Raw genomic sequence first — 15,459 nt, 5'->3', positions numbered from 1 at the left:
AGGCGTCCTTGAGCTCTCGCTTGCGTGGAAGGGTGACCGGCGGATGTGTGGCGTGCGAGTGCGTGTGTGTTTAGAAACCTCTTGACTCTCGGGTGGCTGGCAACTTAGCCTGCTGGGCGAAGGAAGCAGAGCAGTGACAGGGCCGCGTCTCGTCCAGAGGTGCCCTCACTTGAAGGTGAAGGGACCCCTGACCATTAGGTCCAGTCGTGGCCGACTCTGGGGTTGCGGCGCTCATCTCGCTTTACTGGCCGAGGGAGCCGGCGTACAGCTTCCGGGTCATGTGGCCAGCATGACTAAGCCGCTTCTGGCGAACCAGAGCAGCGCACGGAAACGCCGTTTACCTTCCCACCTGAATGGTACCTATTTATCTACTTGCACTTTGATGTGCTTTTGAACTGCTAGGTTGGCAGGAGCAGGGACCGAGCAACGGGAGCTCACCCCGTCGCGGGGATTTGAACCGTCAACCTTCTGATCAGCAAGCCCTAGGCTCTGTGGTTTAACCCACAGCGCCACCCGTGTCCCATGTGCCCTCACTTAACGGTGGGCAATTCCACAGTGCTTCTGCACCGGGAGCGATCGGTTGAGCCAGTGCACACCTGACATAACAATACGACAAAGGTAGAGAGTCCTAAGAACCTGGGAAGAGCTCTTGTGGGTGAATGCCAGCAGCCCATCTAGTCCAACACCCTCTTATTTATTTAATTTATATACCGCCCTTCTTCCAAAGAAGTCAGGGTGGGTGGCCCACGCTGGGAAAAGAGGCTGCTTGACATGATGGCAGGTCTTTGTCCTGTCCCGACAGGGCAGTTCAATGAAAGAAAATGGGCGAGGGTTTCAGGTGAGCTCGTCTGCCACTTTTTGCCAGTACATTCTTGAGATTCCTGCATTGCAGTTGAGCCTCCGGGTCCCTTCCAGCTCCACAATTCTAAGATTCTATACACCCGTCTCTCATTTCTCTCCTCTTCCTCCAGGGAGGCTATTGGCCTAGTCTGTGAAGCTGTGCCTGGTGCCAAGGGAGCCGTTCGCAGGAGAAAGGTGAGGTGGACAGAGAAAACTTCCTTGTTTTTCTCTTTGGCTCTCTGTCAAAATTCACCCTATACATCTCAAGAGCTGCGACGCCACTTTGAAACTATCACGGCTTTCCCCCAAAATACAGTGGTACCTCGGTTTACTAACTTAAACCGTTCCGGAAGTCCATTCTTAAACCGAAACCGTTCTTAAACCGAGGCGCGCTTTCCCTAATGAGGCCTCCCGCCGCCGGTGCCCTTCCACCATGCGGCTTCCGTTCTGAGGCTGAGGTAAAGTTCGCAAACCAGGACGCTGCTTCCGGTTTTGCGGAGTTCGTAAAGCAAATCGTTCGTAAACAGGACTGTTCTTAAACTGAGGTACCACTGTATTCTGGGAGCTACAGCTCATTACGGGTGCCGAGAGTTGTTAGGAAGTTTCCCTCTTCCTCTCCCAGAGCTCCAGTTCCCAGAGGTCCCTAGGAAACCGGATTGATTGTTAAACCACTCTGGGAATTGGCAGGTAAGGCAAAATAAAAGAAAAAGGAAAGTTCCCAGGTGAGAGCTGGGACGGTCCACCACTTTCTGTGTGAGACAAGGGTTGAGAGCTACTTTTGAGAGAGAACGCTGCATTTTCTCTTTCTCTGCTTTTTAAATTTTTATTTGGATTAGTTTCCTTTATCTTAACCGTATCAGGAAAAAGCTTTAATAAAATCTTGCCAGACTGTACGTTGCCTTGTGTGCAGCTACAAATTGGATTCCTCACGCAAGACAGCCTTCCGCGGTAATCCAGTGGTAATCCACTCTCCTTTCAGTGCAGTGCATGGATATAGTATACTGCAGCAGAGAGAGAGAGAGAGAGAGAGAGAGAGAGAGAGTTATAACTGCTCAAGTCTATCAGGGTATGATTCTGAGAGCACCCTACAATATTTCACATATTCAAGGGTTCAACTTGTAAAAATGTCTGTTCTTTTAACCTATCACTATTTTCCAGAAGTGGGGGGGAAATCCCCACTGGGAATTGTTATCTCTGGGAGGGCAACAGGAGTGGGCTGGGTCTCTAAGGATCCACAGCACCCTTAAAAATGCCAGATACCTTTGGGGAAGCCGTGGCTGTTTATATTGGCATTGCGGTGGTTTAAATCTGTCGTTTCAACAAGGCCTAGTAGTCTGTGCAACGATCCCCAAGCAAGCAAGGCAGAACCAACCACAGAGGGCAGAATAACTCTTAAGGGCTTGCGATTTGGATAAAAGGAGCTGGTGTGAGGATGCATTCAGCACACCCCACCTGGAACAGCAACACTCCCAGAGTGCGAGACGGGTGAGAGCCGCTCGGGCTTTTCAGGAAAGCTTGCACATGTGTTTGTGCGTGATTTGATTTGAGGTCTCCAGCCTCGGCCCCCCCTTTCCCCCTCAGGCTGGGAAATGGGGACCGAGTTGCTGCAATAAAGGCCCGGCGCAGGCGAGGCTGATCAATAGATAACCATAACAGCCCGCCTAATGGACGCGGAGGAAAGTGGAGGGGCATGTGCAGGGTGGGGAGGTGAGGGGGCCGTTTGGTCATCAGCCCATCTCCCTTTTGTTCCTTCTGCCTTTCCCAGGCTCGCCCTTGCCTCTTCCCACTGTGCACCCTTCTCCCTGATCTCTTAGGAACATATAAGGAGCTGATTGATTGATTGATTGATTGACAAGACTTCCAGATCAGTTATGTCTGTGCTGGCTGGCAGCAGCTCTCCAGTGGTTCAAGCAGAGTTCTCTGCCCAGCCCTGTCACCTGCCTTCCTGCCTTCCTTAACAGCCAATCCCAGGGGTCCTTGGCCTTGGCTCCGCCTACTGTGGGCCTCCCACCCCCCAGTCACTGTTCCCGAATAAGCTCTTAGGAACACAGATACACAGAAATAAAGATCCTAGCCCTCATGGTTTTGAACAAGCAGCTGCTTTTAAATAGAGCCTGCCCTATTCTGAGCCATACCATTGGTCCACCTAGCTTAGTATCGTCCGCACTGGCCGGCAGCAGATCTCCAGGATTTCAGATTTCAGTCCAGGGCTGGATGGAGACCTTTAGAGGCCCTAAGCACTTAGAAGGTTTTGGTGCCCCCATAGATCTAATTCAAAACAGAAACAATAATAAACCGTAAAATAAATTTTTGATTTTTCGAAATGGAACAAAACCTACGGCAAGATGGGAAACGATGTTTGTTTTTGTATTCTTCCGCTTGATTTATATTTGAAAAATCTTCTCCTGCTTTTTCTAATTGCAAAGCCTTTGATCAGATCCTTACATAACACATCTGCTTCTGTACTTAGTAGAGGTAAGGCATCCAGACTGCTTTGTTGCACAGTAGTTCTGTTGGGATTTTTAATATGCTTCAACTGAGAAAATGGAACACTCAGCTGAGCAATTTGTGACCGTTATTGTTAGAAATCCGGCAATGGAAAATTTCTGCGGTGCCCCCCCCTTCCCATGATGCCCTAAGCACGTGCTTATTTTGCTGATTGGTTAACCCAGACCTGTTTCAGGCCCCATAGCTCAGTGGCATGTAGAAGTCCCTGGGTTCAATCCGCGGCAATCCTGGGGTGTTTTACGGAGAAGGGCCATCGCTCCGTGATGGAGCATGTGGTTTGCACACAGAACGTCCCGGGTTCAATCCCGGTCTTCTCCAGCCAGTGCTGCTGCTGACGTCCTTGGGGTGTGTCTCTCTCCCACTCGACAGCCCTGCGGCCGCTCGCTGAACTCCATCCTCGGCAAGAGCAACCTGAAGTTTGCCGGCATGCCAATCACGCTCACCATCTCCACCAGCAGCCTCAACCTCATGGCGTCTGACTGTAAACAGGTAAGAAGATATCTTCTCTCCCAACATCCTCCTCCTCTGGGACACACTGTCTAGGGTGGAAGCTTGACGGACGGGTGTTGAGGATCGTGGGCTTAGATAGTCTTCCTCCTTGCAGGTTGTGACCCTCCAGATGTTGCTGGTCTACAATTCCCTTTGCCCCTTGGCCGTTGGCCATGCTAGTCCAGCAACATCTGCTTTACATGCATTTAAAGCGTGATCCCTGATTGGCTGGGACATGCATCTAAGGCACGGCTGAGGAACCCGCCAAGCATTGTTGGGCTCGCAACTCTCATTGTTCCTGACCGCTGGCTGGGGCTGATGGGTGTTGGAGTCCAGCAACATCTGGAGGGTCAGAAGTTCCCTATCCCTGAACTTGACCACTGTTTGCCTTCTCTAAGCTCTGATCCCATTCCTATCTTCTTCCAATGTGGGGAAGGGGAACTTGCATCCCTTCCACCTATTGCTAGGCCACAGCAGCCATCAACCATTGGCCATGCCAGCCACGTCAGGGGTGCTTCCCGGACACGGAATGTGCACAACAGAGAATTAACTCTTTATTGTCTAATGTAACACTTACAGCTGCTTCTATGGCTCTGGATACTTGCGCACAGCAATCTAGCATCTAGGCAGCTACAGCGGTATCTCTGGTTGCGAACGGGATCCGTTCCGGAGGCCCATTCGCAACATGAAAAGCCCTCAACCTGAAGCGCTGTATCTGCGCAGGTGTGTGGCATGATTTGGTGCTTCTGCGCAAAGCGTGATTGGCGAAACCCGGAAGTAACCCTTTCCAGTACTTCCAGGTTGCCGCGGGACACAACCTGAAAAAACGTAACATGAGACAGATTAGAGAACTGGGCAAAAACAAACAAGATGAATTTTAACAGGGAGAAATGTAAAGTATTGCACTTGGGCAAAAAAAATGAGAGGCACAAATACAAGATGGGTGACACCTGGCTTGAGAGCAGTACATGTGAAAAGGATCTAGGAGTCTTGGTTGACCACAAACTTGACATGAGCCAACAGTGTGACGCGGCAGCTAAAAAAGCCAATGCAATTCTGGGCTGCATCAATAGGAGTATAGCATCTAGATCAAGGGAAGTAATAGTGCCACTTTATTCTGCTCTGGTCAGACCTCACCTGGAGTACTGTGTCCAGTTCTGGGCACCACAGTTCAAGAAGGACACTGACAAACTGGAATGTGTCCAGAGGAGGGCAACCAAAATGGTCAAAGGTCTGGAAACGATGCCTTATGAGGAACGGCTAAGGGAGCTGGGCATGTTTAGCCTGGAGAAGAGGAGGTTAAGGGGTGATATGATAGCCATGTTCAAATATATAAAAGGATGTCACATAGAGGAGGGAGAAAGGTTGTTTTCTGCTGCTCCAGAGAAGCCGACACGGAGCAATGGATCCAAACTACAAGAAAGAAGATTCCACCTAAACATTAGGAAGAACTTCCTGACAGTAAGAGCTGTTTGACAGTGGAATTTGCTGCCAAGGAGTGTGGTGGAGTCTCCTTCTTTGGAGGTCTTTAAGCAGAGGCTTGACAACCATATGTCAGGAGTGCTCTGATGGTGTTTCCTGCTTGGCAGGGGGTTGGACTCGATGGCCCTTGTGGTCTCTTCCAACTCTATGATTCTAGGTATGACTATTCCTGGGTCATCCATCGCTCTAGGGGGCGTTGGCAGCAACTGGGGACGACTCCCCCTCCACCAGTTTATATACCTTCCCCTAATGGGCAGTGCGCACTTAGCCAGAGATTGCGGATGTGTGGGTGCTGTTTCTGCCCTTCCTCCTTCTGCTCTTTCCTGGTTCTGGGCAACAGTGATGTAGGGGAGGGTGGAGAAGCACCCAGCCCTTCTCCTGCCTCTGATTTTTGCCCCCTGGCTGGTACAGGCCCCCCTTCCCCTGGAGCCCGCTTGCCAGTGTCCTGCCAGTCCCTGCCAGGGCATCAGGGTGGAGAAGTCTGCCTTGGGGAGCTAAAATCTGGCACTCCCATAATCCAGGAGAGCTTGACTTTACTGTAAAAAATTCAGGAGGGTGGGAAGGGGCGGGGAGGAAGTTCGTTTTGTGTTTTTTTGCTGTGCTTTGCTTCTCATTTTTCCTTCTTCCTTCCCTTCCATTGTTTAGATCATCGCCAACCATCATATGCAATCAATTTCTTTTGCATCCGGAGGGGATCCGGTGAGTGTCGAGAGGGTTTTGTGGATGGGTTGTTTTCAACACAGGGCTAAGGGTTTCTCCTTCCTTGGCAGAATGTTCTCCCCGCTCCCTGGTTTGCCCCCTAACCTTGTTCTGGGGTTTCTGGAGACAGTGTGGGATGCGCATGGGGGAAAACCTCCGGCATTAATGCTAATCCTTGCACAGAAAATTAGTTGAGTACCATCCTCTCCCAGGGACGCGGGTGACGCTGTGGTCTAAACCACAGAGCCTTGGACTTGCCGATCAGAAGGTTGGCGGTTCGAATCCCCGCGACAGGGTGAGTCCCCGTTGCTCGGTCCCTGCTCCTGCCAACCTAGCAGTTCAAAAGCATGTCAAAGTGCAAGTAGATAAATAGGTACCACTCCAGCGGGAAGGTAAATTGTGTTTCCGTGCGCTGTTCTGGTTCGCCAGAAGTGGCTTAGTCATGCTGGCCACATGACCCGAAAGTTGTACGCCGGCTCCCTCGGCCAGTAAAGCGAGATGAGCGCCGCAACCCCATAGTCGTCCGCGACTGGACCTAACGGTCAGGGGTCCCTTTATCTTTACCATCCTCTCTGCATGTGAGCCACGCATAGACTCTCCCTGTGGCTAGCAGAACCTGTATAAATTATGCAGATTAACGCTGTTCACATAATTTATGCAGGTTGCAGAATTCCAGGGGTGCTTGCTGTGGAATTCAAGCGCAGACTTCAAGCACAGACTCCATGCAGCCCTGACTATATTCATTCCGCTGCACCCCAGTTGCTAGATCCTTTGACTAGCCCAGGCATAGGCAAACTCCAGCCCTCCCGATGTTTGGGACTACAATTTCCATCATCCCTGACCACTGATCCTGTTAGCTAGGGATGGTGGGAATTGTAGTCCCAAACATCAGGAGGGCCGGAGTTTGCCTATGCCTAGACTAGCCATTCTCCCTTCCAGCAGGATTCAGATAACTTCTTATTACCCTCCTTCTTGTCAGGGAAACTGAGAGCTGGGGTGGTGTGGCATTGAAGTCTGGGGAGAACCAGGTTCAAATTCCCACTTGTTCCCAAGGCAGACTTTGTGATTTTTGGCCACACACACAATCCTACCTTGCAGGGTTGTTAGGATAAACCAGGTAGGAACAATTTACACGATCTTGAGCTTCTGGAGGGAGAAAGGTGGGAGATGGATAAAAAGGTAAAGGAACCCCTGACCATTAGGTCCAGTCGTGCGCTCATCTCGCTTTATTGGCCGTGGGAGCCGGCATACAGCCAGCCATGTGGCCAGCAGGACTAAGCCGCTTCTGGCAAACCAGAGCAGCGCACGGAAACGCCATTTACCTTCCCGCCAGTGTGGTACCTCTTTATCTACTTGCACTTTGACGTGCTTTCGAACTGCTAGGTGGGCAGGAGCTGGGACCGAGCAACGGGAGCTCACCCCGTCGCGGGGATTCGAACCGCCGACCTTCTGATCGGCAAGTCCTAGGCTCTGTGGTTTAACCCACAGCGCCACCCGTGTCCCGGGAGATAGATAGATATAGCAAATAAAGCAGCGCCAGTGAAGGGTAGTTGTGGGGTGCTTTCTCTTCTTCCCTCTCTCCCCCTTTTAATCTGGCATTTATCAAGTCTCCCATCTTCCCAGGACACGGCCGAATATGTTGCCTACGTTGCCAAAGACCCTGTCAACCACAGAGGTAAGACGTTCTGCGCCAATCAGAAACTTCCTGGGGCCAGGTCAGCTTCGACTGAATTTAACAGATTTGCATCCTGCTTTCAGCTCACTCACAATAACGCCAGCAGCATTTTAAAAAAACGAGCGAGCACTTCAGTCAGAATAATCAAAGGGTGTTTTTTTTTTTTAAAGAGTCTTGGCACCCAACAGGCATGCCAGTAATGGGTGGGGGCCAAATTGGGAGGCCTGGTGGGCTTGATCTAAGCCTGTGGCCCAAAGCTTCCCCACCTCCGGTGTAAACGGTCCCGAGCTGGATGAACCCAACAGGTCAGGCTTGGTAGAAGGCAGCTTCTAGTGCTGCTGTAAGAAGCTGGAGAAATGATCAGTGATGGCGCTCGACAACATTTCATGAGCTCCATGTCTTCTGTTTGTTGATATTCTGTTAGCATGCACTGTTTGCTTTGTTTTTTTGCTTTGGATATTGTCAGATGGCAGTGGTGGTTGCTCGCGAGTAACCAGGCAGGACTCAGACCTGTCTTTTACAGGCTTTATTTGGGTGCAAACTATTTACAGTGCAGAGCCACAAGTTCATGTCTGCCTCAATCGCTAGCAGAATCCGGAAGCGGTTGTTTCCTGGACCTCCCCCAACATAAAAGTCTCATTACTCCCAGCCTTTTCCTTCCCACTTTGCGCTTTAGACCTCTGTGCAGGGTGGGCAACGGAAGGGCCATGCTTCCCTCCTGGCCGGCTTGGCCAGGAGCGGTACTGAGGCTCCAACCAGTATCCTCTGGTACTTTTACTTTTTCCCCACTGGCGGTGGCGCTTTCCTCATCATCGGAAGAAGAACAGCTTTGCAAGATTTTCGGAGACTCCCTGTAACACGACTGCCACTCTGTTTCCTGCCCCTGTTCCCTGACAGATATGAATAGATAAATAGATGGGGGGGGAGAGAGAGAGAGAGAGAGAGAAAAAAAGATTCTAATTGCTATTAGATTCCATTAAATTTATAGATATAGGTATAATGTGTGTGTGCAAAATATGTATTTACGTCGGTTTGCACCGTATTTTTCGCTCTATAAGACGCACCAAACCACAAGACGCACCTAGTTTTTGGAGGAGGAAAACAAGAAAAAAATATATACTGAATCTCAGAAGCCAGAAGAGCAAGAGGGATCGCTGTGCAGTGAAAGCTGCAATCCCTCTTGCTGTTCTGGCTTCTGGGATAGTTGCGCAGCCTGCATTCGCTCCATAAGACGCACACACATTTCCCCTTACTTTTTAGGAGGGAAAAAGTGAGTCTTAATAGAGCAAAAAATACGGTAACTGATTTTTTCCATCCCATTCTTTTTACTTTCAGTTTGCTTGCGTTTATTTCATTGTGGGTTTTCTTTTTTTGCACTGCTTCTACTCTTGAGCACCTGAACCGGCATCAGATGCGACCTGTTACCTTATTCTGCTTCTCCCTGCCCCCCCAACAGCCTGCCACATCCTGGAGTGCCCCGAGGGGCTGGCGCAGGACGTGATCAGCACCATTGGGCAGGCCTTTGAGCTGCGCTTCAAACAGTACCTCAAGAACCCTCCCAAGCTCGTCACCCCTCATGACAGGTAAGGCCAACACCTGGAGGGCCCCACCCACCCAGTGCAACACCTGGAGGGCCCCACCTACCCAGTGGCGTAGCGTGGGGGGTGCAGGGGGGGCCGGCTGCACCGGGCACAACATCGGGGGGGGGGCGCTCGCACTCGCAGCTCTCTGCCCCTACCTGGCTCACTCACTCTCTCTCACTGCAGTGCTGGCTGTGCGAATCCGATCCGAGCCGCCGGGTCGCTGCCCACTGTGGAGGGGAGGGTGCCAGGCGTGCGGTGCGGTGCGGAGAGAGAGCGAGGGACTATCTGGGGGAGGGACAGTGCAGCGGGGGGGGGGCGCAAATTACTTGCCTTGCCCCGGGTTAGGGGGCGCAAATTACTTGCCTTGCCCCGGGTGCTGACAAGCCACGCTACGCCACTGCACCCACCCCTTTCCCAAACCAGTCATGCCCCAACCAATCAGGGATCCCATATTAAATGCATGTACAGTGTTGGAGAATATAGCGATTACAGAGGGAAATCACACACCGTCTGAAATTCAGACAAGGAACAGGATCTCCAGCACCCTGTTGATATGCTGTGGCACCTCTTTGTTTTTTATAGCAGTCTCCCTCTGCTTTTCAAATATTTTTTATTGAACAACTGTAGGCAAGAACAGCAATGAAAGAAAAAATAGCTTTATTTTAAAGAAAGGTTAGTTGTCACAATTGTCAATAAAAAAAATAAAGGATGTAGCTATGTGATTTATTGAATTGATAAGAAAACATAACCAAGAAGATAAGGACATGCGTTCTGTGATTACAAAGGGTTCCATGCTTTAAATCAAAATCATGGCCATTTTTAAAATTTTCAATTCTATGTAACCTTGGACTGTACTAAATCTGGACGCTTGCTTAGACCTGTGGGTACCTAGCCCTCCTGAGCTGCTGTTTATATATAAAATAAAATTATACCCAGTGGCAAAGAGGCCATTAGGTCCTTGGACACTCAAGCGAGATTTCCGCCCCCGTTTTTCCCAGGAAAAAAATCAGGCGAGATTTTTCAAGAAGGACAATTTGCGCTCCCTTCTTTCCTGTGGCTGTCTTGTATCTTGTTAAGGTAAAGGTAAAGGTACCCCTGCCCGTACGGGCCAGTCTTGACAGACTCTAGGATTGTGCGCCCATCTCACTTAAAGAGGCCGGGGGCCAGCGCTGTCCGGAGACACTTCCGGGTCACGTGGCCAGCGTGACATCGCTGCTCTGGCGAGCCAGAGCCGCACACGGAAACGCCGTTTACCTTCCCGCTAGTAAGCGGTCCCTATTTATCTACTTGCACCCGGGAGTGCTTTCGAACTGCTAGGTTGGCAGGCGCTGGGACCGAACAACGGGAGCGCACCCCGCCACGGGGATTCGAACCGCCGACCTTGCGATCGGCAAGCCCTAGGCGCTGAGGCTTTTACCCACAGCGCCACCCGCGTCCCCTGTATCTTGTTAGCTGCCTATTAAAAACAAAATAAAACTTGTTTGCAGAGTAGTAATAGCAGGGACGCGGGTGGCGCTGTGGGTTAAACCACAGAGCCTAAGACTTGCTGATCAGAAGGTAGGCAGTTCAAATCCTGGCGACGGGGTGAGCTCCCGTTGCTCGGTCCCTGCTCCTGCCAACCTAGCAGTTCAAAAGCACACCAGCGCAAGTAGATAAATAGGTACCGCTCCGGCGGGAAGGTAAACGGCGTTTCTGTGCGCTGCTCTTGTTCGCCAGAAGCGGCTTAGTCATGCTGGCTACATGAACCGGAAGCTGTACGCCGGCTCCCTCGGCCAGTAAAGCGAGATGAGCGCTGCAACCCCAGAGTCGGTCATGACTGGACCTAATGGTCAGGGGTCCCTTTACCTTTAATAGCAGGAGAGGGCTATAGCCTCTGTGCCCTGTTGTCTGCCCTCCCTAAGGCATCCAATTGGATTGTGTGGGGATGCTGAGCATGATGGGAGCTTCCCTGGCCTGATCCAGTAGGGTTTCCCTTGCATTCAACGCCTGCCCTCTTTCCTCAGGATGGCTGGATTTGATGGCTCCGCTTGGGACGAAGAGGAGGAACCGCTGCCAGACCACCAGTACTACAACGACTTCCCGGGGAAGGAGCCCCCGCTGGGAGGCGTGGTAGATATGCGCTTGAGAGAAGGAGCTGCGGCGGCCCTGATGCCCAACCACTTAGGAGCCACCCTGGTTAGTGCGCCGGCATTCCTCTGCCAGCTCGCTCGCTCACCTGCATGCAGGTCCTAGTCGCCATAGGCGACCAGGCTGGTTCTTAAATAGGTACAGTGTGGAGGAAGCGGACAGGGGGCCAGTTTTCTCTCTCGATCTCATGACACTAGAAGCCAGCTGGATTATCTGGGGCAGCTGAAGGTTGGGATTCCCGCATTGCAAGGGGGTTGAACAAAATGACCAAGGTGTGACTGTAATGTCAAGCGCATCTTTAAGCATTTGAGCTCCTGTTTCTTAAGCACAGACGCAGGAAGCTGGCTTCCTGAGGGCCCCTCTCCCCCTGCCAAATCCAGTCTATGCTTCGATGCCTCACTCACTGCCTTTCTTCCTTCAGCCTGTCTCCCAGATGTCCGCCGGGGACTACGAATCCAAGAAACCGCACCTCCCAGCACAAGGTGAGCTTCCAGGCCACTGCTTTGCCTTGAGCGGGAAAAGGGAACCCTTGGCAGCCGGTGATGCTGTAGGGCTTTGGCTCAGTGCTAGGGCATGCAGAAGGTCCCCGGTTCAGTCCCTGGCTCCTCCAGGAAGCGCTGGGAATGTTCCCTGACCAAAACCCCAGCAAGCCGCCGCCAGTCAATGCAGTCACTCCTGGCTAGGTAGATCAATGGACTGGCTCAGGATAAGGAAGCTTCCTATTTAAAATTGCCCTTAGGTAAAGGGTAAAGGGACCCCTGACCATTAGGTCCAGTCGTGACCGACTCTGGGGTTGCGGCACTCATCTCACTTTACTGGCCGAGGGAGCCGGGGTACAGCTTCTGGGTTATGTGGCCAGCATGACTAAGCCGCTTCTGGCGAACCAGAGCAGCGCACGCAAACGCCGTTTATCTTCCTGCCGGAGCGGTACCTATTTATCTACTTGCACTTTGACGTGCTTTCGAACTGCTAGGTTGGCAGGAGCAGGGACCGAGCAACGGGAGCTCACCCCGTCGCGGGGATTTGAACCGCCGACCTTCTGATCGGCAAGTCCTAGGCTCTGTGGTTTAACCCACAGTTCATGCTTTAATTTCAGGAGAAGGGCCATAATTCAGTGGCATAGAGGCTGCTTTGAGTACAGAAGGCCTCGGGTTCAATTATTGGACTGGGGAAAAGACCCTTGTCTGAAACCCTGGAAAGACTCTGCCAGCCCATATAGATGGACTGGAGGGTGTGGATTAGTTTAAGGCTGTTTCCAATGTTCCTGCGTTCCCCGCCAGAAGTGGTAGACCCAGGCTTTTCCTGGTAGGCTGCCTCTGGGCATGGAGGCTCCTCTTAGCAACCCTTGACCTCCTGAGCTCCCCATCCTGCTTGCTGCCATGTGGGGCTTCTATTTGTTACAGTCTTCCTGCGGGTTTCCTAACGCTCTGTTCTGTCCCCTCTCACAGGAAGGGAGAGGGGCCCACCCGGCCGCACGGATCTCTTTGACGACCCCTCCTACGTTAATGTGCAGAACCTGGAGAAGGCGCGGCAGGGGGCCCCGGGGGCCACTGCCAACGGCAGCGCCCAGCGAGATCTCTTTGACATGAGTGAGTGTCAAAGGCATGTTTGTGTACGTGTAAGAGACTTGTGGGCACAGGGGCAGCAACCTTGCAATTAAGCACTTGCCTGGTAGCCACAGGCGGGTAAAAAGGCTGGTGGAAGCACCTAGTGGGAAAATATTGTGGGGATGCCTTTTTGAAAGGGGCAAGGCAAACTCTTTGTCCCTCCTCTTCCAACAGGCTAGTACAATTATTAGTAGTAACCTGCAAGGTAGCTTTGGCTTGTGAAATGTGCACTTTTCACCAAAGTCCCAAAGTGATTTGCATCCTAATTAAAAAGAGAGAGAGAGGAAAAAAACAATAATAAGATCTCATCATGTCTTTGCCGGGTGCCAAATATTGGTCCTGGCAGGTCTCCCTGGGGAGAGTTGTACCCCATTCTTCAGCCAAAAAGACTCCCAGGGGGCTACTGTACGGTCAGTTAAAAGAAGACCGCAAGCCTGCAGGCAGGTGCTATCTTAAAAATGAAAAAGACATTCAGGGAAAAGGGGGAAGGGAGGGAAATTGAACTCGTCACTAATTCATAGAATCCTAGAGTTGAAAGGAACCACAAGGATCATCTAGTCCAACCCCCTGCAATTTTGCCAGTGTGGGGGTCAAACCCACGACTCTGGAGTCTCACGCTCTGCCAACTGAGCTATCAAATATTTAGTATTACGGTCAATGGGCAGCATTAAGAAACCGGGATAAGAAGTGCATTGAGCACATCATCTGAACTGTGTTATGAGGGAAGGGGAAAAAGGGTGGAATAAAATTAAGCGAATGAAAATAACACAAAATAAGGTAAAACGGGCCCCAGCATGATCACCAGAGTGCCTGAGGTCACACGACACACGAGGGAGAAGCGACAGGGAGGGAAGAGGGGGAAATCAAACTCAGGCATGTTCTTCAACCATTGAGCGGCTGGCACAGAGCTGGGCCTCCAGCAGAACTGAGGAAATGAGCCTTCTGCTCCCAGTCTCTCTTGCTGAGGCAGCCTGATGGAATGGCTGCCCTCAAGCAATAGCAGAGGGGAGAGAAGGCCGGGCGGAGAGCCTTCCATGGAGTGTGGCTTGAGGTTGGGAGGCTGCTAGTAAAGTTCGGTGACCTTATTTAAAAGGCTTATTTACAAGTGTGTTTCGGGCTGGAGGATATTTGTTTGATTGGTTTATCTATCGCCCTTTGTCACAAGATCTCAATAATCAGGTGTAAATAATCTAGTAGTGTTAATTTAACTGCTCTCGCATCTGCACACCTGTTCCTGCAGAACTGCATATCCCATTCAAAAGAGAGGATTAAGAAATAGTGTCGACATGTTTCTGACTTGAAGCCATTCCATTTAAACTATTGTGGTATTTGTAAACTTTTGAATTGGGAGAGTTCCTAATGCTCAAAATCAGGCTTCACCAATGTGGTGCGCTGGGCTCCAGCTCCCACCATAAATCCCTAATAATAATAAAATAATAATAATAATAATAATAATAATAATAATAATAATAATAATAAATGAATGAATTAATAAAACGATGAGGGAGCTTTCTGCCCCACTCTCATTTTCCCTCTGTGGGCTTCTCCTAGCGTCTTGTAGTCCCCAACCAATTACAGTGGTACCTCGGGTTACAGACGCTTCAGGTTACAGACTCCACTAACCCAGAAATAGTACCTTGGCTTAAGAACTTTGCTTCAGGATGAGAACAGAAATCATGCAGTGGCAGCAGGAGGCCCCATTAGCTAAGGTGGTGCTTCAGGTTAAGAACAGTTTCAGGCTAAGAACGGACCTCCGGAACGAATTAAGTTCTTAACCCGAGGTACCACTGTATATCTCGCTGGCACTGAAAGGAGTTGTCAAGGTCCTAGTCCTCACTTGGCTGTTGTGCACCTCTCACCGCTTGCCTCTCTCCCCAGAGCCGTTTGAGGATGCCTTGCGGGGGCCGCCGCCTGCGTCCCCAGCCCAGCTGGTGGCCTCCATGGAGGAGCAGCTCCGACGGGAGCCCTGGTACCACGGCCGGATGAGTCGCAAAGATGCTGAGAAGCTGCTGCAGGCGAACGGAGACTTCCTGGTGCGCGAGAGCACCACCACGCCGGGGCAGTATGTGCTGACCGGGCTGCAGGGGGGGCAGCCCAAGCACCTGCTCCTCGTGGACCCCGAAGGAGTGGTGAGGCTTCCTTCTTCTGCTTCAGGGTGTGGGGCAAGAGGGGCCAAGTGCGACCTACAAAACAGCCCCTCCTGTCACAAATCCCCGCTTTGCTGGCTGCCCCCTGTTGAGACTAGTAGGGTGGTAGGTTGGGAGATCCAAAGGTGGGCGGAGCCAGAGCCAACAAGAGGAGGAGCCAATGGCAGGAGGCAGGGAGACCCAAAGGTGGGTGGAGCCCAGAGCTCAACAAGAGGTGGGGCAGGAGGCAGGGAGACCCAAAGGTGGGCGGAGCCAGAGCCAACAAGAGGTGGAGTCAGAGGCGGAAGGACAGGAGGCAGCGA

At 51.5% G+C, this 15,459-nt stretch overlaps 1 protein-coding gene across 5 annotated transcripts in view; it reads left to right on the top strand.

Annotated features, from left to right (window-relative positions):
* Positions 1-15,459, top strand: part of SHC1 (SHC adaptor protein 1) — a 47,907-nt gene that overhangs the window by 30,295 nt on the left and 2,153 nt on the right. For all 5 annotated transcript variants that reach the window (XM_083416599.1, XM_083416597.1, XM_083416600.1 and 2 more), the window contains 9 exons: positions 972-1,035; positions 3,718-3,837; positions 5,965-6,018; positions 7,642-7,693; positions 9,150-9,276; positions 11,280-11,451; positions 11,825-11,885; positions 12,852-12,992; positions 14,889-15,139. In XM_083416599.1, coding sequence (XP_083272725.1) covers positions 972-1,035; positions 3,718-3,837; positions 5,965-6,018; positions 7,642-7,693; positions 9,150-9,276; positions 11,280-11,451; positions 11,825-11,885; positions 12,852-12,992; positions 14,889-15,139 — 1,042 coding nt within the window. The remainder of the gene's footprint in view (positions 1-971; positions 1,036-3,717; positions 3,838-5,964; positions 6,019-7,641; positions 7,694-9,149; positions 9,277-11,279; positions 11,452-11,824; positions 11,886-12,851; positions 12,993-14,888; positions 15,140-15,459) is intronic.

The sequence above is a fragment of the Podarcis tiliguerta genome (genome assembly GCF_965153285.1).
Source record: "Podarcis tiliguerta genome assembly, chromosome: 16".
In the NCBI taxonomy this organism is placed as follows: domain Eukaryota; kingdom Metazoa; phylum Chordata; class Lepidosauria; order Squamata; family Lacertidae; genus Podarcis; species Podarcis tiliguerta.
Note: the sequence above shows the minus strand (reverse complement) of the source record. Positions and strands in the feature narration are given on the sequence as shown.